Below are 27,617 nucleotides of genomic sequence, written 5' to 3'. Positions count from 1 at the left end.
TGTGAGGCTAGTAGTTCACCATGTTACTAATCCAAAACTCCAATTTTATTCCATTTACCCTGGGCAATTACAGCCTTCCCATTGAATGTATTACTGAGCATTTGCAGGACACATATAACAACCAGTTACATTCACACCTATGAATAATTTAGCTTCTTCAATGAACATGTATGTATGTTTTGGGATGTGGGAGGAAGCTGATGCAGAGAAAACCCACACATTGCATGCCATACGGCTTCAGAATGGGGGAGGAAGACAGAGTTGCAAGAGGACCTGGGCCGAGATTCGAACGCAGAACCTCTTGTGATGCTGACGTGTTGACCAGTAATGCACCGCTCCGTCGGTAACCGAGGACTCCACTTGTTTTCATTCATGACGGTGAAACTTGGACCAACGCAAAGCCTCTGACGCACGGACTAGTCGTGCGTCTTGCGCGAGCGTGCACCAACCCCCCTCCTCCCTCCGCGTCTCACTGTGTGCGCTGCTACACGTGCGCGCTCCCGCCAGCAAGCTGACCTGTTGGAAATGTTGCGAGCAGTCTATTACATCTGAGCGGTGCCCTCTACGTTGAGTGGAAAAAAGTGGACTCAAAAGTCGTGCCGGGAAATTAGGAAAACGAGGAGAGGGTTGGATACTTCTTACATAACCGATTCACTTCTTTGAAGGTAAGTGAGCATCCTTTATACAAAACCATGAGACATTTGAAGACTGCTTGTGTATGGAATTTCAGTGTATGTAAATATTAGTGTCATTTTGCATAGAAGTACAAAAAGGGCTTATGTACCTTCCTTACTGTTCATCAGAATTCATTTCTAGCCCTAGACTTTGGCCAAACTCCACACGGAGGCATCAGGCTCCTTCTCGGCGTTCACAGTATCGTAGTGTCCGTGCCTCCGCGACATTGGCAAGACTCGTCATCGTTTCGCACCCAAAAAGTCATCATGCATCCGAGAGGCTGCACGGATGAGGAGAGAGAGCGAGAGAGAGCGAGAGAGAGCGAGAGAGAGCGAGAGAGAGCGAGAGAGAGCGAGAGAGAGCGAGAGAGAGCGAGAGAGAGCGAGAGAGAGCGAGAGAGAGCGAGAGAGAGAGAGTTGAAGGGAGTTGGGCAATATTTTGACCCGACTGCATTGTTGATAATAATATTGTTGATAATAAACAAAATAATGTATGTATTTCATGATCAGCACAATTAACCGATTAATCGATCATTTGCCTCATAGTTCTGAGGTTCTGGGTTTAAATCTACTTGTGTGGGTTTTCGCTGAATAATGCTCGCCCCTACCTACCTCACTCACCCACCCAGCCAAAAACATGCACATTAGGTTCATTCAAGACTGGAAATTCTCCGTAGGTGTGAATGAGAGTGTCAGTGGTATATATGTGCCCTGCCATTGACTGCATTGCGACCAATCTAGGTTGCACCCCACGCACCTCTCTTGTCAAAACTCTCTTTTCAAGTACTCCAGGTCATCCACGACCGTTTGATTGGTGACCAGTCCAGGGTGAACTATGCTCTTCTTGCTAAAAGTCAGCAAGAAGGGACACTAATTGTAACAAGCGCCATAAAACAATGACTGGATGGATTTCCCCTGTGGCTGATTGGTAGTTGATTGATTGATTGATTGATTGATTGATTGATTGATTGATTGATTGATTGATTGATTGATTGATTGATTGATTGATTGATTATCCTTACACTCCAGCTTGCTCATGACCCAACCAGAGCTTTGGGACAGATGCTATTAAAAATTGATGAAGCAAATGTGCCATCACTGCTTCTGTATTTGGCATGGTCTCAACATGCAGGCAAAAACAGACTACCTCACAACAGTGTGGGTTGACTGTTGGTCGAATCTGCTCAAATTTAGAATGGGCATTTAACTTTAATCACTGAGTGTAAAGTTGCCAGGCATCCCTATTGTTTTGATGTTATGTAAAAGCTCACATCGGAGCACCGCAGTTTTCAGTCCCATCAAGCAGCAGTCATCAGCACGGCCTCATACTGTAGCGCTAGGTTACCATGGCAACTAACAACATCAGAGAGAAGCTGGTCAGATGAGCCGGTGATGACAGAAACGGACATGAATGGTCGTCAAAGGGGCCGATTCACGTTCCCATCTGCATTTTTGTTGCTGAGTCAAACAGACACCTATTATTTCTCATGCACTCTCGGAGTGTATATATATTTTAGCCTTACATGGTACACATTTAGTTTTAGTTGCTTCTTGGGGAAACGACTTTATCTCTTCCCCCCTCAAGGGTTTCCACGGTCGTTGCAAGTGAATTCCGAAGTATTAATGAAGAGCTCTTTATACAGATCTTCCCCAAAAGGCACAGATAAAAGACGTCTTGAGTCAGCATTACATGCTCTCTGCCGTTGTCTTTCTCAAAGAGAACTGCCTTTATCTGCAAGCTGGGCAGAAGCATTTGGGACTGATAATTAATCACGATAGACGGGAGATATAATTGGCCATGCACATTATGTTGAATTCAAGAGATTGTCATTTAGGGTCGTAGGAGGCCTTTCCAGCTGACAATGCCATGCTTAAGTGATGATAGTCAATGATGGGGTCATAAAAATAGTATATTTTTCTGTCAGTCAACTAACTGTGTGCCCACAGACCCACTTGACTCCGCCCCCGACTTGACCGTGCAATCAGATTCAGATACCTTGAATCCCAGGCAGGTCGGAAATGGGAATTGAACCCTGAATCTCAGATCTGTGAATCAAACTTGGTTACCATCTTTTTTACTGCTCTAAATATAATCTATTATCTCATAATTTGTGTTGTTCAATGACAGTTCTGTGCAGGAAGCCTGCAGGTTCTGTTTCAACTGAATGCGAGTAGGAATGGCCATCTGGTAAAAATAAATGGATGGATGGGAGACTAACTACCGTTTTTTTCCGTGTATAATGCGCCTCTATGTATAATACGCATCCTGAAAATGGCATGTTGATGCTGGAAAAAAGCCTGTACCCATGTACAATACGCATCAATTTTTTTTTTTTTTTTTTAAGTCCCAATGATCGTCACACACGCAGGGAGGCAATGGGTCCCATTTTTATAGTCTTTGGTATGGTCTTAACTAGGCTGGATGTAATTTTTTTTGTTGGCGTTGTTTTCTCCGACTGCCCGTAAAGGCACCACCGCGATCACCCTTGGAAACCAAAACTTGCCCCTCATCGTGACTCGGAGCCGCAACAAATGTTTCGGATTTGTGTAGGGTACATTGTGACGGCAAACGAGCAGGTGATCGAGCAAGCGTCTGATACGAGAGCATTGTGTTTGAAGTGAACAGCAGAGACGAAAGGAACAAGGCAAAGTGATGTGAAATAAAATATTACCTGTAATACGCATTTTGTTATTTGCTGATTGAAACTGCTAATTAAACTGTGAATTGAAACTAATAGGAAGAAAACAACTCTCGCTCTTTATATAGCTGACGTGTCTTGCGCATCCGTTCTGTGATACTGCCTCCGTATGACGTCCGGTCCGCGATGGAGATTAAAAAACGAACAATATTTGACAATAACACACCATCAAGGATTTCACCATCGCATCAAACGATGTGTCGTCAATTATGAATTTTACTGACTAAGTGTGTTGGGCAGGATGGCTGAATGCGATGCGCGATTGACAACAAACAAGAAGAAAGGTGATTTCAAGTTTTATTTCGAGGGAGATTTGTCATGTCTCGTCCCCAGTTTTGCTATGTGTCTAGGTTGCCATAGTTTCTGTTCGCGTCGCCCCTCCCTTCCTGTGTCACCTCAATCAATGTAACGTGTTTTGTATTTAAGTCCTGTCTGCCCCTCGCTCACCGTCGGATCATTGCATGATGTCTGTTTGGTTTCTGTTCCTGTCTTTGGTAATGTCTTTTTGTTCCACGACTTCGGTCAGTCCTGTTGTTGGTTTTGTTGTACCATGATTTTCTTAAAAAAAATAAAAAATAAATTAAAAAAAAAAAAAGACATTTTAAAAATTTGTACCCATGTATAATGCGCACCCCAGATTTTAGGACAATAAATTAGTTAAATTTTGCGCATTATACACTGAAAAAAACGGTAACTAAAATAACTCTTATTTATTGGGTTATTTGTTTATTATTTATTCATCACTCATTTTATTTATTTATTATTTATTAGTTATTGTTTGTGCCTTCTTGTTTTTATTTTGTGTCGTCTACTTGTATGTTTATCGTCTACTGTGTCTCGTCACCGTGGGATGGAGGAAACGGAATTTCGGTTTCTTTGTGTGTCTTGACATATGAAGGGATTGACAATAAAGTGACTTTGAACTTTGAACTTTTTGAACTATCACTGGCTAAGAATCAGGGCACATGTTATGAAAATAAATAATTCCAACAGCACAGATGGATGATGGATGAGGGGTAGACACCAAACAATAATGGTGGCACTGGGTTTTATATTTAGATGTGACTCAGACAATCCTTCAGACTAGAGTTGAACACAAAGTCCCTCCCCTTGAGGGCAAAGACAATTTGCATTATTTTTGGGCAAATGTGGAACGGGTTTTTTGAGTAGCTCGTCTACTCATACGCACCCTGAGGAATACTTGTCTTTATAGTAAGTACATCAGGAACACAAACAGCCCAGTCAATCTGCCTAAGGTGTTGTGGAAAAGTCAAGGAGACTCAGCCCCTTACTCCTTTCAGCTGTACTTTATTCTCACCAATGATGTGCGCCTGGTGTGCTTTTAAAAGATTGCTGCTGCATAAACATGAAAAACCTCTGAGGCATTGACCATGGATAACTGCCAAAATGGAGCTAACAAAAGTCAGCACTATCATGTCGATTCTAGTGTGACTTGTTAAAAAAATATGAATATGGGCTTCCATGAATTTAAAAAGAGAGAGAGAGGGAATTTTCCAGTGGTTATCAAACACTACAAATCACTAAATCCACTCCGGTGTCGCCACAATGTCACTAGCATTATCACTCTGGAATTCAATTAGTGAGCAAATAGATACTCTATTTATAGATATTCATTTACCAATTTGTTTTATATTATGGCTGCAGTTCACAGTCGTACGGGCCCAACTCTGATTATAAATGCAAACATACTGAGGCTAATAAAGGTTTTATCTGCTCCAGAAATAAGGAATAAAGCATATCAGCAGAAATATCAGTCTCAGTAATGAGCCCCCCTGCCGACCCTCCAATGACTCTCAACCTGCTTGCGGGTAATAAACAGTATGAAAGCAAGCCGCTTCTCGCATCTTCACTCCTATGAGTCCATTTCTTGTCTTTCTTTTCTCAAGAAACATAATAGATGACGGAGCTTTTACAGCCAGGAGCAATCTTTTGCTTTTTGTTGGGGTCTCGGCCAAGGCTCCAGACAGCGGCAAGCTCAGTCGGATTTCTCTTTTGACTCCCACTCTTCTCTGCCGGCTGCTGTTTGTATCACCGTGCTTGCCAAGAAAGCGTCTGTTTACCATAAAAGCATACGATATTTAGATCGCCGTAGTGGACCGCAATGTTTTCAGTGGACAGTAAAAATTAGTTTTTAACTACCGTAATTTTCGGACTATAAGTCGCGGTTTTTTTCATAGTTTGGGTGGGGGGGCGACTTATACTCAGGAGCGACTTATATGTTTTTTTTCACACATTTTTACTTGATCATTAACACATCACTTACTTACAAGTATAGTTGACCACTTCACATGTTTTTTTAGTATAGCTGATCACTTCACATGCTTTGATATCTTTATCTTGAACATATTCAAAACATGAAAAATAGAGAGAAAAAATCAAATAAAGTAATTAACACTTTAAAGCGCCATATCCTCTGGACATGTCCTCTGTCACCAGGATGACATAAAGGACGAGAAATTTGATCGATAGATTTAATGATTTGGAGTGACACAAATGGTTTGATAATATTGTTGTTTATGTGATAGTTATTTAAAAAATATTTTATATATCGTTGTATGGGCCTGTGGAATAATTTGAACTGCGGCGCGGCACACGGCATTGTTGACAAAGGACGATCGATGGATTTAATGAATTGGAGTGACACAGATGGTTTTATAAACGTGTTATTTATGTAATAGTTTTTTTTAAATGAATGTTACGTCAGGGCCGTTATCAGCTCTTAGTTTGTGTTTATGTCACGTTAGCATACCTATTGTTTAGCCTGTTGTTGCTCGTTCATGACTGTTCTTGGTGTTGGATTTTGTCGAATAAATTGCCCCCCAAAATGTGACTTATACTCCGGAGCGACTTATATATGGGTTTTATTTTCACTTTGTTGGGCATTTTATGGCTGGTGCGACTTATACTCCGGTGCGACTTATAGTCCGAAAATTACGGTAAGTCGTATGCTCGACGGCTACAATATTGGGTACGTATCCATAATTCAAAACTGAGTGCTTTGTTGCTCAAATACATAAGTTAGCTTGTCTATGTAGCCAGTGAGCAACCCCAAAAACACACTCAATACCTTTTCCATAAAAAAATAAAATAAAAATTAAACAAAAACGAACTCAATAGCTTTTTCTAAAAAAAAAAAATCTAAATTTTATTTTTGAAAAAAAAAAAAAAACTTGGTCGGATAGCTGATGATTTTGTTTTGCTTAAGATATTTAATGTTAGTGGAGAAAGGCAACAAAATGTAAAGAGTCTTTAGAGAATTCACCATGAAAACGATGCGAAGGCTTTTTCATTGCTGCTTCCAGCTTTTAATTTTCTCATTATTTGTTGTTGTTGTTCAGCAAGAAATTCCCTGGCTAGGGCAGGAGCTGCCATGCCATTTGGTTGTCTGACGCTCGGGGAGAAGAAGGATTACAACAATCCCGCTGAAGTCAGCGACAAATATGACCTGGGACAAGTCGTTAAAACGTAAGCAAGCCTGATTTCCTAGAATACTGCCCGCCAAAAAATATGAACCCCTTTTTCTCTTGCAGAGAGGAGTTTTGCGAGATATTCCGGGCGAAGGATAGGAACACGCTGAAAATGTACACCTGCAAAAAGTTCAACAAAAAGGATGGCAGGAATGTGAGGAAAGCAGCCAAGAATGAAATAATGATCCTAAAGATGTAAGTAAAACTCAGCCCACAAGGCTCATTAAGACACTTTCTCAAAAACTGATGACATGCCAGTCCTTACTGAAATTTTATACAATACTTTTTGTTTACCTCAGTGTTGCTATGTAACAGTCTGACGCAATTACCGTACCTCACAAAAAGTAACTTCACACCTGACAGAGTAGTTGTCACAATGCTTATGCTGTCCCCAAGTGGACAAAATACTCAATACACCACATTTTCCCTATAATAATAATAAATATAATGCGGATAATATACTGTATTATAAGTATTATAAGTTATTCTGTGTTTCCCACTCTTACTATGGTGCAATCAGTCACATTTTTGTGCCAATCCCTTTTTTCTTTCCACCTTTCACAGGATAAAGCATCATAATATCCTCCAGATGGTTGATGCTTTTGAAACAAAGAAAGAGTACTTCATCTTCCTGGAACTGTAAGTTTTTATGTTCACAGAGTGGAAATGAGCCTTGTCTTTTCATCATTATGTTTGTAATCTGCAGAGCAACAGGGAGGGAGGTATTTGACTGGATCTTAGATCAGGGCTACTATTCAGAGAGGGACACCAGCAATGTGATGAGGCAAGTGCTGGAGGCAGTAGCATACTTGCACTCTCTGAATATCGTCCACAGAAATCTAAAGGTACGGCGCTCTGCTGACATCCAGTGATGAGTGAGGCGAACTTCATGACATCAACTCAGTCTCTGAACAAATTCTTGTTCTCTTCACACAGCTGGAGAACTTAGTGTACTTCAACCGCTTGAAACATTCCAAAATTGTTATCAGTGATTTCCAGCTTGCAAAACTGGAAAACAGACACATTAAAGATCCATGCGGGACTCCAGAGTATCTAGGTGGGTCAAGTTTAACTTGCGGAACAATATCCCCAAAAACTATGAGAAACTATGAGAGCCTCTTTCTTACTTTCAGCTCCTGAGGTTGTTGGCAGGCAGAGATATGGAAGACCTGTGGATTGCTGGGCCATAGGGGTCATCATGTACATACTGTGAGTCCCACCGATCAGGGCTAATCAATTAATAGACACTCCATTCAAAACAACTCAAAGCTGCTAGGTGTGGCATAAAAATCACACTAACCCTTGTCGAGTCAAAACAATAACTCAAGCTATTTGTGGAATAACAATCACATGGGCAATAAGTCAAAACAACTCTCAAATCAATTTGTGGCCTAACAATCACATGCTCGTCTGTTGAAAACAATATTTTGGCTGACTCAACAGCTTGTCTGGGAACCCTCCTTTTTACGATGACACAGACGAAGACGATCCCGACAATCGAGACAAGAACCTTTTCCTCAAGATTTTGTCGGGCGACTACGAATTTGACTCACCGTATTGGGATGATATTTCTGATTCTGGTAGGGGATTCCAGTCTGTTTGTGTCACAGAGCTGTCAATAATTCACTGTTGTTGTTTTTTTTTTCAGCCAAAACCTTAGTGGCGTCTTTGATGGAGGTGGACCAAGACCAGCGGCTGACTGCACAGGAGGCTATTGCCCATGAATGGTACAACATTTTATTTTTTTGTTTTATTTCACAAGTGTAAATACTGAAAGAGGGGACGATAGACAAATCTGACTATATGAATACATTTAATTTTTGTGTAGCCTGTTTAATCTGTGCTGTCTTTCCTCAGGATTTCTGGGAATGCTGCTTCGGATAAGAACATCAAAGATGGTGTTTGTGCACAAATAGAAAAGAACTTTGCAAAAGCCAAGTGGAAGGTATAAATTCCTAGATTTTATGGGCTGTCAGTGGGTTTTATATTCTGAATGCAGAATAAAAGAATATTTCAAAATTGACAGTTGACAAATATGTTTATCTGATTTTTATTTTAATTAATTTAAACAATACATACTATATAAAAATGTATAAAATTTTATTTGATGTTAAAAAACATGATTTGTGTTCAGCTAAACATGCAGAGAATTATTCTGTCACAAAACGGCAATTCCCAATGTAAAAGACTTGCGCACAACTAAGGCAAAGAAACATTGATTTACCTTGTATTTGATTACTCACAGAAAGCTGTCAGAGTCACCACCCTCATGAAGAGACTCCGAGCATCCGAACAGGGGGATTCGGGAGCCTCCGGAGTTGATTCCGGAGCACCCGCAGGCACCGTTGCTGCTCCACTAGCGGCTGCGGGTGGCCTCGGCCTTGCCGCCAACTTAAAGGCAGCTCTTAACGCAAACGCGGCCGACACACAGACTCCCACCAAGCCCGCGGACCCTCAGCCGAGCACAGCCAGAGTGGAGGAGATGCCGGAAGAAGGGTGCAACGGTGATATTCTGTAAAGAAATGAAGGAGCTGGGATTAACGTACACAAAGACGAAGATTCATGACTAATGAGCACATGAGCAGTACAGTCAATATGATTGGCATAACTTTGTGGTGTTTATGTTGTCCAACAATCCGCTGATTTATCCTGTTGAGTATTTCATTCATTTTGCCTTCTGTACTGATTGTTCTGTAGTATTTGACACTCTTCTTACTTTGTGTGCAGGTCCCTTTAAAAAAATACATTTAGTTTAAAGTAGCTCCACTTTTGTGCCCCCTGCCCGACTAATTGTACAAATGAAAAGTGTAATTTAGTGAAATCAACTTCATCTTTAGTCATCAACGGACTGTGTGTATTTGTAAATAGCGTACATTTGTTTCAATGCAATGTCTAGTGGTAGGCTTCCAATTACAATTCATGCCATAGAGGTTTTATTTCAAAAGACTTTATCTAAATTAATACGTAAGAAACCTAATAATAAGATTGTTCGAATTTCTCATATGTTTGTTTTTCTGTGTCAAAAGTCAGCTTGGCTCAGTGTAATCATTACACAATGCAGCTTGTAACGGTTCATTTTATTTATTGGTCAGTAATTACGTAGTTAGAAACATGTATTGTTTTTTGTTTTCTCTTTTCTAATATTTCTGGATAATTAAAGATGCTACGGGTCAATATGACCCAGGAAAAGGAGGGCATTAAATTATATCAGTTGATTCAGTTTATGCAAGTCAAATCTATCCTTGTTATGTGTTGCCATAACAACCAGACACCTGTTTATGTGGCCTTGTGGGTCTCAAGGCTGGAACGGGAAGGCAGGACAATTGTGTCTAGAAATACAATGAGTAGAAAAAAAAATACAATAATAATACAGACAATAAGACAGACAATACAATTTCAATTGCAATTATGTCAAATTAGTATATGCCCTATTCACTTGTGTTTGACCGTAGCTGCAATGAGAAATATTTGTAACAATGACAGCAAGAAAGCTTTTTTTTCCCTTTCAGTTAAAGTGCCTTAATATTGTTTGCAGTAAGGATATGTTTCAGAAGAAACAGCTCCATTTAAATAACCTATTTATTATTTCTTTGAAATGTTTTTAGCTGCTGCACTTGCTCTTCTTCTTTAGAGTCGTTCAGACCGCTTTTTTAATAAATATTGAATTCCCTCCATTTTACCAATGTTACAGGGGCCAAACCGAAAAGAAAAAAAATACACCATGAGATTAACATCTTAATCTAACAAAAACAAATTACATATATTTGAGGAAAGGTTTTGTATATTTTTTAGATTAAAAGTCATATAATATGCAGAAAAGATTGTGGTAAAAAATTTGCGAGTCAACATTTTTTAATATTGGTATATTTTCAAAACAAAAAAATATTGTTTTGTTTTTTTACAATAAATACGTATGTAGTTTCATGAGAATAAAGTCATTTCTTTTTCATCTAAAGATTAATATTTTTAAGGGGGTAAGGGTACATTTCTGAGACAGTTGTATATGTTTAGAATAAGTCATAATTAAAGTATTTTTAATTGGATATATATTTAGAATCTAGTCACACTCCCATGAAAATGAAATGAAATACCAATTATTCTGGCAAATCAAGATAAGTTAACAGCAGTATTTATCAAAGGTCCGCTGATATCCTTCCTTTGCTTCCCATTGTAAAAGCACAACAGCATTCGTAATATTGTGACTTTAATCTAAAAAATATGCACTACTTTTTTTTTTATTTTAAAATTACCACTTTTTTCTACAAATACTGTGAACAATTCTATTCTCCTAAAATTACGACTTTAATCTGTAATATATATGACTTTCAAATCTAACAAAAATACACTTAATTCTCCAAATATTACGACTTTATTAGTGTTGTGTATTTTTCTTTCAAATGTGCCTCTTCTTTGTATCAATGCAGTTTAAGATTTATGCATAGTATTGTTTTAGCCGTTTTACTGAAGTTGTGTTTGTCGATCTTTGTTAAATGCTGCTTAATTGCTGATGCTGTATCTGCATTATGTTGATGTTTCTGTGTGTACTTAGCGACGTTTAGCTGAGTTAGCAACTTGCTACAACGCTTATGAAAGAATAAAATTAGCAATATTTATCTGGTTGTCGTGTTAAATTCTTTTAAATATTTGGATACCAACTTTTCATTATTTGGATAGCTGGATGTATAGCTAGCTGTTTGGACGGACAGATAGATGGACAGATAGATCGATAGACAGATGGATAGATACCTCGCAATGACGTAAACCAAAAACTCATACGACTACCGGAAGTCTCCCGCTGCGTTTGTCAGTCACGTGACTCCCTGCAGGTTGTCGCAGCTCTTGGTACCTTGTCGCCGTAAACCCTGCGCGGAGTTCATTGACGACGACCCGTGAGAGCGGCTGAGGTGAGTGAATAATCATAATTACAATTAGTCGAGTTACGCAGAAATATCTTAGTTAGTCTGCTCCATTTCCAAATGTGAGCATTGCTCAAGGGACTGAGCGTTTCAACGGGAATAGCTGCCAAGCTAATGCTAACGCTGGTCGCTTCGCGACGTATACGCTCACACTAACGTCACGTGAATGAACAATAAATAGTCATACTGCAGTTGTACGCCACTCGGATATCGATCACGTCTGAATTTGTGGCGTTTAAGTCCGTTTATCCACGCGTTGATTGCCCAATCAACCGTTAGCGGGCCTTTCTTATTTAGCTCGCTGCTAGCAAAGCACGCAGGCAGTGATTGACACGAGCAGACACCCCTAAATAAATACAACTTAAGCCTCACTGGAGCGTGCCACTCATATTTATACGAACGTCGACTTGTTGTGTGTCCACATGCCCAAGCACTTAAGTTATATGTATAAATAGCATATGCGATTTAAACATTATGTGGCTGTTCTGCAACATGTTAAAATACCGTACGTTACTCCTTTATTAGCAACATTACGTTTTAGTTCATTTTAATTTATTTAGAACAAATGGAAGTGTTTGGGGACGCTCAATACTTATCTTTAGAAAATGTTTTATTAAATGTTGTATTGAGGATTTGGAACATACCCCCACAATGAAGATTATCTGTAAACCCGTTACAGAAAATGTGGAATGGACCAGGGCAAGGACCAAGGGGAAGACCTCCGTTTAGGTAAGTAAACTGCTCTTTGCTATATTTAAAAAGCCAGTGTCTCAGTTTTGCTTTTGTAATTTTGACCATGTTGCCTCACTGCTCTGTATTACATACGTAGATTAATATGACTCCAAAGCAAACATTACAAATATATAGGAGGTCCTTGGCTTATAACATTTGACATTTTGTGGTTATGAAATGCAACAAGTAAAAAGAGTTAGGCATTATTGGAATTTGGAAGATGTAGGTTACGCTTCCAGTTCTTCAATCCAATTCCGGTTCCTAATGATTCTCAATTCTGGTTCTCATGTAGGGGTAAAAATGAATAAGTAAACTGAGGGAGCTTTACTACGAGTTACTTAAAAGGCTGTTTTTAAGCAGTATATTAGTATCAAACTTATGAATTTGTTTTTACAAGATGCACTAAGCAGTAAACTTTTTTACAACTTTTTTGTTTTATGCTGTTAACCAATTAATTATGATCAACCTCATTGCAGAGGTAATCACCGCGAAGAAATGTTTGGGAGAAGAGATCATCCAATGCCTAATTTTTGGGGTAGAGATGGGATGAATATGAGACCCATGGGCCCAATGGGTCCTCTGGATCTACCACCACCGATGGACATGAGAAGATTGGAAGGTCCACCACTGTGGGGACATGACATGGATCCACGCGGTACGCGTGGCAGAGGTCTGGACAGAGATCATTTCAGATCTGGCCCTGGTCCAAATTTAAATTTCCGAGGGCAGTTTGATGGAAACCCCAGAGACAATTTGATGAATTCACAGGGTATCTCAGGATTTGGTAGAGGAGGCAGAGATCCTCCAACATGGGGGCCAAACAACAGATGTATGGACATGAGGGACAGGGACATGTTTCGTGATGTGCCTCGCTTCAATAATCCCAACACGGATGGGAGAAGAGGGTTTCCCGTCGACAGAACAGAGAACAAGAATGATTTTCGCGGAATGCGGCCTCCAATGGGTATTGACGGTGACAGTCGTTTTAACATGGACATGCCTCCCAATGAACGGAGGATGGGGGACATAGATAGAAGAGGAGGACCGCCTTTGAATTCAAGAGGTGGATTTGAGGCGGATATGGACTTCAGAGATCGCCCTTGTCCACCGCCTGAATTTCGAGACAGGGATCGCTCTCCTTTAAGGTTTGGAAATGATGCCCCTCCAATAGACAGGCCGAGCGCTGGCCCACCTGCCAATGCTAGCGGGCCACAAAGATCCGACTTCAAGCATCCCGAAGACCAGCCCAGAATTAATAAGGGTCCAGAATCAAGTGGTAGCCCCCTCATGGACTATAGGAGCGGTGAAGAGATGACTCTTGCAGAGGAATGGAAGAGCCGACAAAAGGATAAACCTCCTCTTTCAGATGAAGGTATGGAAGGTGGTTCTCAGTCCACCCACCCAGCAGGTTTTAGGAGGGATGCCACCAGTGGAGGTCCACCAGCATTTGTTAACAAGGATAGGCCGCCTATTAATTTTCCAGGCAAAGATGTTTGCTTCCCTCGTGCCGATCACTTTGTTGAAATGGATCGCCCTCCGTTTAGTCGAAACTCTACACAAGAAAGAACTCCACCCTCTGTCGCTCCGGGAAGAGGAATTGAAAGTAATCGCTGGCTCGCAAAAAGAAGCACGGAACAGAGTCAGGGTAACTCCACGATTGGTGAAAATTTCCATAAGAACCAGTCAACTCGTGAGACTGTGGAGCCAAATAATAGTTTTACAGGACTTGAAGGTATCACACACCGTGAAGGACAGACTCTGGGTAAGATGGCAGAAATGGAGCATTTTCAAAGCAGAGACCAAGACTACAGAGACATTGATTACCGGACAGCTCCTGCAAACATGTTTGAGTACAAGCAGGAGGATCTGCAGGGGACACCACTGATTGAGGAATCCAAACCAGAGGAGCATCCGCAATTCACTGCATCAGGTTCTAAGGCAAGTCTGTTTTTAGTCATTAAAATGAATAGACGACTCATCAACTATCAGTTCAATATAGCCGTCAGAGTTCTAGATCAATTCTCATGCTTGTATTTTGATCATGACGGATTTTATTGGACACCTCTATAAAAGGATCAAGATTACAGAAGCTCGTCAGTGGAAGGCAAAGTTTCCACAACAGTATCCATAACTGGCATTCCAAAGACTGCGACGATGGAGCAGGTAATCAAACACACTCATCTGTTTTTAAATCTTAATTTATTTTTTATTACCATACTAGAAGATTTGTGTGTTGAGGTGCTCAGAGCATTTTGCCTTATTTTTCTGTTTCCAGATTCTAGGTGCCATTACAGTGCCAGGTGGGGTGCCACAACCAGGGATGAAGATTAAAAACATCCCAGGTAAAGACTGAACTTGTGGAACTGTTTTGGGGCAATCGATCGCTTATGTGTCCCTCGATTTTTACACTCTTTCGACGCTCGCACCGCTGCACGCTTCCTTATTTGATCTTCATGGTTGCTTTTGTTGTCTTTGGCCTGTGTGATCCTCGATCCGTTACAAAGCGGGGCGGGGAGGGCGGTGGTCTGTAAAGCCAATTTTGCCATCTCTGTTGGGCAGCAATTGGAGAACATTCAGTCGGAGTGATTCATGTGTGTGTTTGTGTGTCCTTCAAAGACGTTTATGTAGTTTTGTCAGACCTTAGATTAGAGTAAATGTTTTTTGTGCGCATACTCGGAACTGTTTAGGGATATTTTCTTTGTTTTGACTGAACAAAAGGAAATGAACCCAAACACCACACAAGTGGCGACTGCTGTCGAAATATCCCTTTTAAACGTTTGAAGGCTTTAATCAAAGCTTTCCCTGCCAAAGATTGTCAGTTATCAGGAGACATAAACATGCAGTGTTCCCGAGAAGGTACAGTATTTTGGTGGTTAACTAAAACTCCCTCGCAGAGAAATGTCCATTCATTTCGATGTGTTAACGCACTGCTATCTTCTTATGTTATAGCGGGCCGACTGTGGTTACTGGAACTGACTAACAAAAACCCATTTGTATTTCAAATGCTGTCCCCAGGTTACAGCTCTGATACGGCCTATGTGGAGTTTTTAAACCTCGAGGATGCAGTCCGCTTCATGGAGTCCAACAAGGTGGCCTATCCTCGTCACTCGACCAAGGCCGCCTCTCCCGACAGGATTACGAGGGGTCGAGAGGGCAATTCGTAGATTGTGGACAAAGAGAATTGGGCAGGGGGTGGGCTTTACTTTTCTAGGTCGTCAGAAATTGAGGAATCTGTTACTGTTTTTCTTCAACAAATGCGAGACAAAGTTTTAAATCGCTAGAGTTTTAAATCCATCCAATCATTTTCTTCCGCTTACCCTGCCTTTAGCTGAGAAGGGCAGATTTCCCTCTCTAATACCACTTTGTCTGGCTCTTCAGGGAGAATCCCAAGATCCTAAGTCCCTCCAGCGTGTCTTGGGTTTTCCCCGGGGCCTCATCCCAGTGGGACGTGCCAAGAATGGTCTTGGTTATTTTTAATGATGACTGTGAAGAATGGCAACCCTATTTTCACAAAGCACGAGTTATTACTACTAGTGCCAGATGTAGTATTGAGCTCTTCATGTCATTGAGGGAACTGCTAACAAAAGTCTGTTGCCACAAAGCTCTAGACATGTCGAACATTCGGAATGAAGTAAACTTAACTTCTCAGATCATTTGCTATGTACACTTTGTCATTGCGAAATGGAAATTGTAATGCCATTCACGTGCGTTTGCAAGAGCAACCCGGACACATATCCGAAATGAACAAGTGGTTGTTGGGCACTGCAAACCGTCAGCGGTTTCTCAAGTGTGTGGAGCTATTTTACAAAATAAATTAAACCGGTCACTTGCAAAACACAGGGGTGTCATTCAGATATAACAAGAGCACAAGTGCTAATGCTAGCGGTGAGCGAAATCACCAAAGACAGACAATATACTGTAGAGACAACCGGTGGTTGATAATGTAAAATTTGTCATCGACAAAACATGGCAAGCTTGCAGTCACCCCATCGTTGCAAACGAGGACGATGGGGGAAGTGTGAGTGAGCTTGTTTGGAGGTGAAAGCTTACACAGCAAGTTGACAGTTGAAAAAAAATATTGATAACATCGATTAATTGATGTCAGGTCGATTACTGCCATGGTAGCTTTGGAACCGTTTGCTTATCTGGATGAGAGAAACGTTTGGCTGATCAAGTCACTGTCCGTAGTGACTTTGTTGTTGTTGTGCCTGTTGACCCTTGTCCATCATATAAGCAAGAAAGAAGCGTACTTCTTTTTTTGTCATTGCAGTTAGGTTCTTGTCTGTGGGGATTGGTTATATTTTAACAGAGGCTATGTAGAAAGTAGTCTTGCCTTGGGAGTGGTGAAGTATTACCCGAACCACAAGCTGGGTTCATGATGTTTTTGGGTGTTTGAGAATAGATCTTTCATGACAAGGCCTTGGTGATGAACCTCTTCGAAAGTTGCCCTAAAAATAGCACTTTGGTTTCTTGTGTTCATGGCTCCCATGGGATTCTCCTAAAGTGGTGTTGCAACTGTGCTTCAGATTGAATTTTCTCAGCATCTTTGGAGGCATTACCATACAAACCATTCACATTAGGAATTGATGCTGTACATAGATGATTTGTTTTTAAAAATGTATTCACACAAAACCCGGTCAAATTTGAAAATATTCCCAGAAGTGTCTGGGGACTCCTGTTTTCTTGTTAGGTTTCTAATTTTCTTTTGTATAACCATTTCTTTATTTTACCCAGGATTTGATGGAAATGGTAAAACTGGAGTTTGTCTTAGCTTCTTTTAAGTCAATTGGTGACACATGGAATTCGCTGGCTGAGACTTGCCCTCCTATCTAAACCAAGTGGGGATCCAAGTGAATGGATTGATTGATTGTCCTGATTGTTTGGTGCTGCTGTTTTTCCCAACTTTTTTTTTTTGGCCATGTTCAGCACACACATACACAAAAGCTTAGTTTGTTGTGTCATTTTCATTCGAGATCCAATTTGAGGGAATAGCCTGTATTATGTAGTGTGGTTTACTATGCATACATTTTGTAGACTGACTCAAGATTTTCAAGTCCCGAGAAAGACAAAGTTGTGTTTCAAGACAAGTATGAGACTGAGACTTCAGCCAGGATTTGGGAATTACATTTTTAGTATTCCGTGGCCTGAATCCTAAGTTGGCAGTCGGAGAAATTTGTGGCCTTGCTGAATAGGCAAAACAAGTTTCTGTTTGTGACAATTTATGTTCTCTGTGAGTCTGATTCTTGTACTTTTAGACTGACAAAAATATGGAAAGGACATCTTGAGGCTGTGTTGGTTGATTCAATTGTCTGGCATATCTGAGATGGCTCATTTGATAAACAGTTTAATTGGATTCATTTAATACAACAACAATCAATACATGCAGCCTTCGCTTGTAGCTACCACAATATTGTAGTGTACGCCAGTGGGGCTTATTTTCGTTTGAAGGATGGTACCAGTTCTTGGACCAGTGTAGCACCCCAAGTGCCCCCGCCACAGTGCATTTTGGGTGTCACTGGTCTTACTTTAGGCATCCTTTTGAGGGCTCGTTTCGATTATGTGTGTGTGCTCTTGTTGCAGGGTTCCCTCAAGGTTGGCACTAGAACAGTTTCCCTTAGCTACTCTCATCCAGATGACAGTCAAAGAAGTGTTAATGTAAGTCCTGTCAATTGTGTCATTTAAAACGACCAAGCCTAAATGTCGATCTTATAAATGATGTTTCTTTTTTGTTTTTTTAAAACAAGGAATCCCATCGCACCTTGACTCCACCCGTGGAGTCACAGTTGTCCAGACCCGATCAGCCATCAGAAGAATTTGAGTCCGGCCAAAATGGGTCGGCGTCTAAAGGCCCCACGAAGCCCCTGCCGTCTACCCAGTGGCAGCGCAACTCTGACCTGACCCCAGAGGCCTGGCAGCAGCAGGTTGACCAGCAGTTTCAGCAGCAGGAAAGTGAGACGCAAGCAGAGTCTTGGGGCAACCAAAACACCCTTCACCACAATCCCCTTCAGTCCAAAGCAATCTTTAAGGACAGTAAAAGTATGTACTTTAAAGCGTTACATCAGTCTGTTATTCACCATTACTCATATAATAACTGCATTCTCCTTGCTTCCCTGAACAGCCATGATCATAAAAAATATAAAGCCCACCACAACAGTAGATGCCATTCTCAAAGCTTTGGATCCGTTTGCTTATCTGGATGAGAGAAATGTTCGTCTGATCAAGGCCAAGACCCCTGGAGCAAAGTGCTTCTGCTTTGTTGACATGGATTCCCACGAGGTGCCTAGCCGTGCATTGCTTATGTTGCCATGTTGGCTCTACAATTTGTGTAGCGAGTATTTTGTTTTGTAGGAAGTGACTCGCTTGGTGGACCTACTCCTCAACAAACCCAATCCCCTTTATATTGATGGAGTCAGAGTGTATGCAGAAGTTGCCAAACCCCTAAAGCACCAGAAGTAAGTCATCAGGTCAGATTTTGTTCTTCGTCGCACTATTTCTTATGGCAAATGGACTTCATTTCTTGTCCGTTGTAGTTTACGAAGAGAGCTTGACAAACCAAACAGCTTGACCCCAGGCTATCAGCCCGCAGGCAGTACAGTGGAGGTCAGTTGCGCTCCTATTTATGCCGACGGAAATAATCAGACCTGTTGGTTGATGTTTCCTCTGGCGTTTCAGCAGCAGCAATTCTACCCGCAACCTTTCGTGCAGCCCCCTCCTGGAATGCAAGGTGAGTTATCTTACGCATCCAGTTACTCACACATTCGTCTACCCATGTAAAGGTGATTCTCAGTAGCCTTGAGCGTAAATGCACTTAAAATAGTGCCGTTTTGTCCCTAGCCGGTTTGCCGACTGGTAGCAGTAATCCGCCTCTGTCAGTAGATGGCAACATTATCCAGGTGGGTGGATTAGATGCTTTGTTCAAAATTAAAAAAAAAAAGAAAGTACCATCCATGAGACTTCTTGTAACATCTCATCTCATAGGGAGTTGACTACGCCAGTCAAGCCGTGGATCCGTCCTACCAGTCAACCGGAGCACATGTGCCTGATGATACTGCAGCCACTGCCAATGAGTCGTTTGGTAAGAACATCCGCTTTATACCAGTGGCTGTTTGCATGCATGTTCATCAGTTACAAATTATTTTCTTCTTGATCCTTCAGATGCGGAGACGCAAGATACGTCCAGTTACTTGTACGACGCCACATCGGGCTTCTACTATGACCCTGAGACAACCCTGTACTATGACCCTGCCTCAAGAGTGAGTTTGCAAGACACCATGAGACAAATGCGTCAGCATACAGTAGATACTACTGAAGTATGATAGGTGTTGTATTTTTGGAGACCTCCAGGGATCTGTACTGATACAAATCCAGGTATCAATCAAATCTCATACCCTAACATCTTTGTTCACAGTACTTCTACAACGCACAGAACCAAGAGTATTTGTACTGGGACACGACAACAAAGGCATACGTTCCGGTGCCCGGAGGCAATCAGGGGCACCAGCCTGTGGTCATGACGGCCGAAGACCAAGCCATTCTCTCTAACCCGGCAGCTGACGCTCCTCTGGACATGAAGAAACCCTCAGCGCCCCCAGTGGCCTCCACCAAACCGCCTGTTTCTGCTGACAACCAGGGAAATCTGTCTCCTGAGAGGAAAGATGATGACGACTCGCCAAGAAGGGATGACAGACCAAGAAGCCTTGCTGCTGTCAAGGTTGTTTACAAAATGAATGTCCCCCCAAAATATGTCTATGTATAGGAGAATGGGTGACTGAATGAATGCTTATTGTTCAGATCATGAAGGATATGGAGCGCTGGGCCAAGATCCAGAACCGGCAAAAGGAGTGCGTGCGCTCCCCGTCACCTTTCCTGAGAAGTGGCATGGACGATGACAGGAAGCAATCCAAGACGGCTGATGCGGCCTTTGCAGTGTTTGAGAGGAAGGTGAGGAGAACGCCTTTCGCCAAACTTTAGGTCTCGTTATTTGCAAGTCATTCACGTAGTTGTGCACCCACAGAATTCAGGCAGTGAGGATCTCTTCAAGAAGCCTCTTGCTCCACTTAAAAAAGAGGAAAAGTCAAAGGTAAAGATGTTAAACGGAACCCTGCTCATCAGGAGCGATACATTCCATGATCAACTGCAATGTAGCGCGGGTAAACTATTTGCTCCGAATGTTCTCCCCACAACTCAGCATGTGGTTGTGTGTTGTCAGCGACTGATGGGCTCTCTGGGGATGCTGGCGTCAGACTACGCTGCCGGAAGCGACGAGGAGGTGGAGGAGGACAAGGAGGAGGTATCACGTCAGATCAGCAAAGCTCCGCCCAACGTACGAGAAGACAAACTGACGGACTGGAAGAAGATGGCCTGCTTACTGTGCAGGAGACAGTTCCCCAACAAGGACGCGCTCATCCGCCACCAGCAGCTGTCCGATCTGCATAAAGTACAGTATTGCCTGCTAGCACTGCTAATGCTAACATGGTGCACGTCCTCTCTTTTTGACAGTTGTCTGTACTTTCAGCAAAACATGGAGATCCACTTGAAGATCAAGAGGTCTAAGAAAGAGCTGGAGGCACTTGAGAACCAGGAAAAAGAAGTGAGTGAAATGTAGCACGGTCTCGTGAAGTTTGGATGTTCCCTTAGTGGATACATGTGACTGTGAATGGTGTTTTTTCAACATGTGCCCTTTGATTGGTTAGAAACCAGTTAAGGGTGTGAATGTCTCCCAAACATTCCCTACACAGCTGACCACCAGGGAAGTTGTCAGGTCACCAGAACAAAAGCGGAGAAAACATCAACAGCCGCAGCAGCATCATAACAGCTGGGCTGGAGGATCTAGGTACGACTCAACACCACCTCCACTTGGCTCTTTCATTCTCTACTCCCTGATCACTATCTGTGAGTTTTTTACTTTTTTTTTTTTTTTTTTGGTCCTTAGAGAGATGAACAAAGTCAGTGAAAGACCCGGTTTGGGCTCAGAACCTCCACCTCCCGTAAGTGTTATTTCTCTTCCATTACTTGAATGTCCCGCACTGATTCTTTTTTTATTTACACCCATTTCGATTCCATTTCCATAGAGACGCCAGAAGAAAGAGCACGTAGCTTGGGACCACGCCACCTACAAACAAGCAGTGCGGAAGGCCATGTTTGCGCGCTTCAAGGAACTGGAGTGACTTTATTCGAAAGCCGATCACACATTGTGAACCAAAACATCACAAAGATAGTGATGGATGGATGTTGTGCCGGCGATGTTTCTTAAACTTGTAAATATGAAATCACCCACAGACTCACAGTTAAAGTTTGTTTTAAAGCTTGAACTTTTTTTTTGTATTATTTCCTTTCCTCGTTTTTCATCTGTGGATGTAGTATTATATATGCACTGTTTTCTACATAAAAAAACACAAACAACTCAACTTTTGTTCTCTTTTTTTAGTGTTTTCACATGATTGTCAGTTGCTGCATGCGATTACTAACAGTAGTAGTCATGATTTTGTAAATTTCTCTACTAAATACCAATATAAAATGAATTCAGTGAAAATCATGTCTCAGCATGTGTACTTGCACAGGATAGGGTTTGGGTCAGACCACAAACTATGAAAATAAGCGCAGTCTTTTGTTGTGGTGCTTCTGTTATGTTATGTCAAGACAAAGATTCTGGGCCTGCTTTGCATCATCCAACACAGACACTCTTGGATTTAAATGAGAACAATCTTTAGGGACACATAGCAGTTATTGTACTGCGAGACTTGATTCTCCATCACAAGGTGGCAGCATGATCCAATATTTCAGTCTCAGCCTATTTTCTCCCTCTCTCTAGTTTCTATCTGGGCACATTTCTGTTTTTACTTTCCTTCAAGGACAATACTATATTCGTATGCAATAATGCTTTTTTTGTGTACATTGGTAGCATTAAATGAGTATACAGCCCACATATTTTTTAAACTAGTTCCAATGAATCAATGAAGCGGTTCACACAGCTTGTACACTGCAGGTATATATGACAAGACTGGACTCTGACCTTTGCTAGTGTGTAGTATGTGTTCTATCTGGGCAATTGGAACAAGGGGGGGGGGGGGGGGGGACTGCAGTTGTCGATCAAACAGCCAGGGGGAAAGCAACACCTTTTCAACAGTGTCTAAGCATATTACGCTCCCCTCGAATGGGGGCTTGGGTGGGGTGCGGTCAAGCTTGCGGTTTCAAATCGGGATTTGTGTTAGAGTCCAATTTTTGAGCTTGAAATTAGGGAGTCAACCCATGTTAGGGTTTCAATCCAAAATCAGTTTCAAGTGTGATTTAAGGTTTCACATTGACGTCTCAAGTCAGCGTTAAGCTTTCAAGTTGTGGCTTCAAATCAGGATTTAAAGCCAAAGTTAGGGTTATAATGTCAATACACACATTCCAGAATCATACTTTAAGTTCATTGAAGACTCTAAAATATACATCCCTGTGAATGGTTGTCCATAGAAGTTCTATAATTAATTAGTTTGCGATTAATTAAATTGCGCTTAAAGTAGTATATAATCTAGTATATAAAGAAGAGGAGAATCATTCTTACCATCCCCCAACTGATTCAATTTGAAGTCTACAGAAGGGAAAGCAAAGTCGAGCTCAACCCGTGTGGATGTCAGCGATAAATAGTTCATTTATATGTAAATACAAAAGACACAGCACATGTCTCAATCTTTGTTTGTTTGACTGTCGCCACAGGACACGGCAACCTACAAATAATAGAGGCCTGTGATCCTTTCAGAGCGACAAGTGTCGGCAAGCTCCCATCAAATTGACAACGGTCCATTGTCTTGAACACGTGCCATTTAGTCCAAGGACATATGAAGGTCAAGTCATAATATTCTTTCAACATATTCAAACAAAATTAAAGATAGCCCATCTCATAAAGTTATGAGAAAAACTTCGTGTTGAAAGCTATGGCACAATTATTATGACATGATGTCAAACTAATCTCATTTTTCATGAAGTTGGAGTACTCTCAAATTTACCCTTGTGTATTATTAATGGCCCGCATTAAATATTTAATTCAATATTAGGCGGAGTGAGCAATGAGGCAGAAACGATAATACATTGTCAATCCAGGTAAATGCGTACATAGCTGGGAATATTTTGATGAGATTTCCATAGTGTTAGCGGTAAAGTTGTCAACATATCGTTGCCCCGGTTATGACGACCCGTGGGAATGTGTGTAATGGCTTTAACATGATGAATACATCATTCCACTGTTTATTATTGAAGGCAGTGCGAAGTCCCTCCTGAAATGTCTTAATATTTTTTCATTAGAAACTGGATGTGTAGATGGATTTTCTTGGACCAGATAAATTGCCTTCCAAAATGTAAATGAAATTTGGTAGGTGGCCTGCTGCATGTTTTATTGAATTGCTTGACAAAGTCTCAGGGACACAACATACCTGAAATTGAACAAGAAGTGAGCCATTTTGGTTTTGGGTATTGGTTGGCCAGAAAACTCAAAATTCAGCACCTGAATTCAGTTTCGTTCTGGAACATAACCATTTCTTGCCCTCTCCAAAGGAGACAAAATATCTATCTAGACTAGATTCCCTCCAGATCTGCAGGGGGCAAAGCAAAAACAGCCACAGGGCAATTCACCAAACTTCCTGTCAGGTGCCAAGGATGGCCATATTGCCTACAGACCAGGATGTGACCTGAGATCTGATCTGAGTTGTTCTAAGGACCAAGGCCTTTTTTCAAGGGATTTCCAGGGTGCGAACAAATTTGTCCTTACTTACTTTCTTATTGTATGATGCAGTTGTTTCTCAAGTCACAGTTCGGAGGTTGTTCTGTGCAATTGGTTGGAAATGTTGGGTCCCAAGAGCGTCAAGTTGGAGTGAGCAAGACAAAGGCTTTGTATTCACCTGACATCCCAAGCCAACAGTTAAAAGTAGCTTCAGGTTATTTTCTTCTTTGCAAGTACCGTAACACAATCACTCGCTTTGGAGCCAATTCCTGCGGTGAAAATGAAAAACATAGTCTGGAAATTATTCATTGTTATTCATTGTGTCCTGGAGGCACAATGCAGCAGCAGCATAGAAAAAGTTGGATGATTGTGTCCTGCATTCTCGCACTCACTGTATGGCCTATTATGGGAAGAGAATACATACATTGCATGTATTTATTTAATAAGTAGATGCAGTGGTTCAAGAAAAAAAGATGAAAGGCAATTCCTCATTAGTAAGAAAAAATATTTTCCCTCTTACTACTTTTTCAATTCATGTAACATTAAGATTTCTCGTAGGATTATAAAATCTCATAAATGTATTACTTTGTTCTCATAATATCACAACTTTATTGTCATAAATTATGACCAAGACAAATACAGCCCATTTTTAACCACTAATTTCTTTTTTAACCTGGTCAGTCCTCTTGTATATACGATTCACTTGCTCAGCCCGTTTGCTCTATTGCAGGACCAAGTTGCCATGGCAACCAAGTCACAGACAGATAAATATTTTCAGAAATAGGCAGCTCACACTATAGTTACCTCCTGGTGACATACAAAATTAAACCAATTTTCCTGTAATTTTTTACATTTCTTAGCATTACAAACTACATTCTTATAGTTTTTGCATTTTTTTCCTGATGACAATTGTCTGAAAACCATTACATTATATTTACTACTCTAAAATTACAAATTAATTCTTAATTCTCCTAATACTACAGTCTTCTTGTGGGAATTGAAAATGATGACTATACATGTTGTTTCCAGTAAAATTCCAACTTAATTTTTTGTAAAATCTGACTTTACTCTTGTACTGGTCTTTTTTTTTTTTAATTTTCACTGTGGTCTGAACATGCCTTTGTATCTCTATGAAACATTACAATGAAGCAAAGGTAGCTGAGGGAGTGTAGAGATTGTATTACAGAAACAAACGCCCTCCACCCCTGAAAAAAATACCCCGCCATGTGGCTTTATTTGTGTCTGGTATTCATGCCACATTTGCAGCTTTTCTCATATCTTCCTTTGTCTTCTGGTGAAACCCAAGAGGGAGGTCTGATGTACTTAGTCCTCTACCATTATACATCTTTGACGTATGTCAAATGGGTTCCTCGATGGCGTGTTACGCCTCACGGCCCTTTACCCTTTATTTGAATATCATTTGTCGGGGTCTGAAATTACACAGCAATTTATACGTCGTCTGCGGCGGCACTGCGACATCGACTCTGTGACAGCCCATTCATTAGTCTTCACTTGCATCCTTGTGGTGTTCTCAGCACAATGAAAGCCTTGGAATTTGACAGTGCTGCTTTACACCATTGGTGGGGATTTGATTTCAGAGTTTAAAATTAAGGGCAGGGCAACGGTTAGCTAGTGTGCAACGGTTATCTTGCGTACCTCACTGTTTCGAATCTTAGCTTTGGCCTTCTTGTGTATTTTCCGTCTACAGGCCAAACATTGCTGTCAGTGTCTTCAATCTGAGACGTTTTACTTTTAAATTTTGGTCGTACTTTTTTACTACTGCATCACGTAGAGAGGCACAATTGGATGCACTTGAATTTTAATATTCAACTTGTCACATCATTTGCTCAGTCTCTCTGTGTGGCCCAGTGCCAAATGTCGCGGTGGTTGAAGACCGCCGCTCCACTTAACATTTGGAATTTCTGTCAATGACTACATGCTTAATCTGCAGCATGCTTTTAATCACATCTGTGCAATCTCCGCAAGAGGCATGACATCATGCAGCTGTCGCTATGTGGCTGTACTTAGTCTTTGCCAGCAATCAGCTTTGCCTGCACACTTACTTTATGCACATGGTGGCACTTTGACATGAGCAAAATGTTACGACCAGTCGTTTATTGCAATCGTTTTGGCATTTATCTGTCAAATGAATCAACATGCTCGAAAATTCACCAATTTTTGCAAGCGTGTGTTTACTCGATAAAATTTTAGGAGTCATGCTACATTTGTAGCTTTTAACCTCGAAGTACACAATGAGGCGTGGAGGGACCATTTGGAACCTCCTTCCCAGTCACCAAATATTGTCGCATCCATGTCCGACAAAGGGTTAATAGGCCAAACGTTCTCAGAGTGTACTTTACACGTCCTCGTTGATGGATGCCACCCCCCCTAACCCCCCCCCGGAGTGCACAGCTTCACTGGCGTCACAGCATCAGATGGCACGGGGCCCTCACGTGGACCACATCTGGCCCTCATCAAGCCAGCAGACGTGGAAGAGGAGGCGTGAAAAAGCCTCGCATTGATCGCAGGGGCACGGCCGGGAGGAAATGAGGGCCGCAAAAGGTGCGACACCTGGATGAGACACTCGCCTTGTTCGTTTACATTTTCACTTCAACCGCATGAATGCAATTTAAACGTCTGGAAACATGGGAACTAGTTTATATGTGTTTATATTCTGTATCGATAACTCCATCCCCAAAGTTGTCACGGTAATGAAACCTATGTGTAATGCGTAGTGTAATTCTTTATCCTTTGTGTATTTTATCCAAAGAATGTCAAAACCCTTTACATCTGGCAAGTGTTTAAAATTGTGAAGAAAATACATAATATGTCTGCTTTCAGTATGTAAGAAAGGTTCAAGCAATTAACTAGCTTACTCCATCAAATGTAAACATTTAATCAGTTCAAGCGACACACTTAACCGATTTTGTTGGTCCTCAACAGAATACGCCAACCTTTCTGCAGCTTCGTTTCAGTCAAAACAGACCTGAGGGCAAAGCTTGACGTAGGGCTATGTTTTTGAAGGTTAAGCCTTCTAATGAAATCAGGCTGGGCTTGGCTGGACCGGGATGCCCGCGACCCCTTCTGAGACCATCTTCCTGTTTGTTAACTGAGACCCAGTGTTGCTGAGAAATCCAAATTTCACTTCGTAGTGAATTCATATTTTTTAGTTTATTACGTCGCGAAAAATTTGCTTTTGGTGGTATATGAAACTACCGTATTTTCCGGCCTATAAGGCGCACCGGACTATAAGGCGCACCTTCAATGAATGGCCCATTTTAAAACTTTATCCTTATATAAGGCGCACCATTAATGCATCATGTCAGATTTTTAATCCAAATCAAATCATTCTCCATTTTATCTTTTTTATTTCAACTTCAGACGGAACAAATTACTTTATAATCATA

General features: G+C 41.3%; 2 protein-coding genes across 5 annotated transcripts; both read left to right on the top strand.

Moving 5' to 3' along the window:
• Positions 1-501: 501 nt before the first annotated feature.
• Positions 502-11,144, top strand: camkva (CaM kinase-like vesicle-associated a). The gene is made up of 11 exons (XM_061291606.1): positions 502-665; positions 6,733-6,859; positions 6,925-7,056; positions 7,426-7,500; positions 7,568-7,706; positions 7,798-7,918; positions 7,995-8,070; positions 8,305-8,441; positions 8,510-8,588; positions 8,719-8,806; positions 9,107-11,144. Exons 2-11 carry the CDS (start codon positions 6,765-6,767, stop codon positions 9,377-9,379), a joined length of 1,215 nt encoding a protein of 404 aa, XP_061147590.1. The 5' UTR covers positions 502-665; positions 6,733-6,764; the 3' UTR covers positions 9,380-11,144.
• A 478-nt stretch (positions 11,145-11,622) lies between these two features.
• Positions 11,623-21,916, top strand: rbm6 (RNA binding motif protein 6). 4 transcript variants are annotated; one of them, XM_061290936.1, is made up of 23 exons: positions 11,623-11,765; positions 12,457-12,506; positions 12,986-14,447; positions 14,583-14,672; positions 14,785-14,851; positions 15,525-15,598; positions 18,090-18,164; positions 18,254-18,545; positions 18,628-18,785; positions 18,858-18,961; positions 19,040-19,109; positions 19,185-19,233; positions 19,344-19,402; positions 19,488-19,584; positions 19,665-19,762; positions 19,918-20,220; positions 20,301-20,450; positions 20,524-20,589; positions 20,719-20,946; positions 21,025-21,099; positions 21,248-21,342; positions 21,442-21,496; positions 21,581-21,916. In XM_061290936.1, exons 2-23 carry the CDS (start codon positions 12,460-12,462, stop codon positions 21,674-21,676), a joined length of 3,810 nt encoding a protein of 1,269 aa, XP_061146920.1. In that variant the 5' UTR covers positions 11,623-11,765; positions 12,457-12,459; the 3' UTR covers positions 21,677-21,916. The 4 variants fall into 4 exon arrangements, with proteins under 4 accessions (XP_061146920.1, XP_061146918.1, XP_061146919.1 ...); XM_061290934.1 differs by having other exon boundaries at positions 21,203-21,342; XM_061290935.1 differs by having other exon boundaries at positions 19,182-19,233.
• Positions 21,917-27,617: the final 5,701 nt, after the last annotated feature.

The sequence above is a fragment of the Syngnathus typhle genome, linkage group LG11 (assembly GCF_033458585.1).
Source record: "Syngnathus typhle isolate RoL2023-S1 ecotype Sweden linkage group LG11, RoL_Styp_1.0, whole genome shotgun sequence".
Classification (NCBI taxonomy): Eukaryota; Metazoa; Chordata; class Actinopteri; order Syngnathiformes; family Syngnathidae; genus Syngnathus; species Syngnathus typhle.
The sequence above is the reverse complement of the archived record's forward strand: the minus strand, read 5'-3'. Positions and strand labels throughout refer to the sequence as shown.

What these genes read in the sequence shown, in the direction of transcription:
- camkva (XM_061291606.1), top strand. Translation starts at nt 6,765, where the DNA reads ATGCCATTTGGTTGTCTGACGCTCGGGGAGAAGAAGGATTACAACAAT. An exon ending in CGGGACTCCAGAGTATCTAG is followed by an intron (nt 7,919 to 7,994) that starts GTGGGTCAAGTT and finishes TCTTACTTTCAG; the next exon opens with CTCCTGAGGTTGTTGGCAGG. An exon ending in TTGCAAAAGCCAAGTGGAAG is followed by an intron (nt 8,807 to 9,106) that starts GTATAAATTCCT and finishes GATTACTCACAG; the next exon opens with AAAGCTGTCAGAGTCACCAC.
- rbm6 (XM_061290933.1), top strand. Translation starts at nt 12,460, where the DNA reads ATGTGGAATGGACCAGGGCAAGGACCAAGGGGAAGACCTCCGTTTAG. An exon ending in AGCTGTCCGATCTGCATAAA is followed by an intron (nt 20,947 to 21,024) that starts GTACAGTATTGC and finishes CTGTACTTTCAG; the next exon opens with CAAAACATGGAGATCCACTT. An exon ending in AGCTGGGCTGGAGGATCTAG is followed by an intron (nt 21,343 to 21,441) that starts GTACGACTCAAC and finishes TTTGGTCCTTAG; the next exon opens with AGAGATGAACAAAGTCAGTG.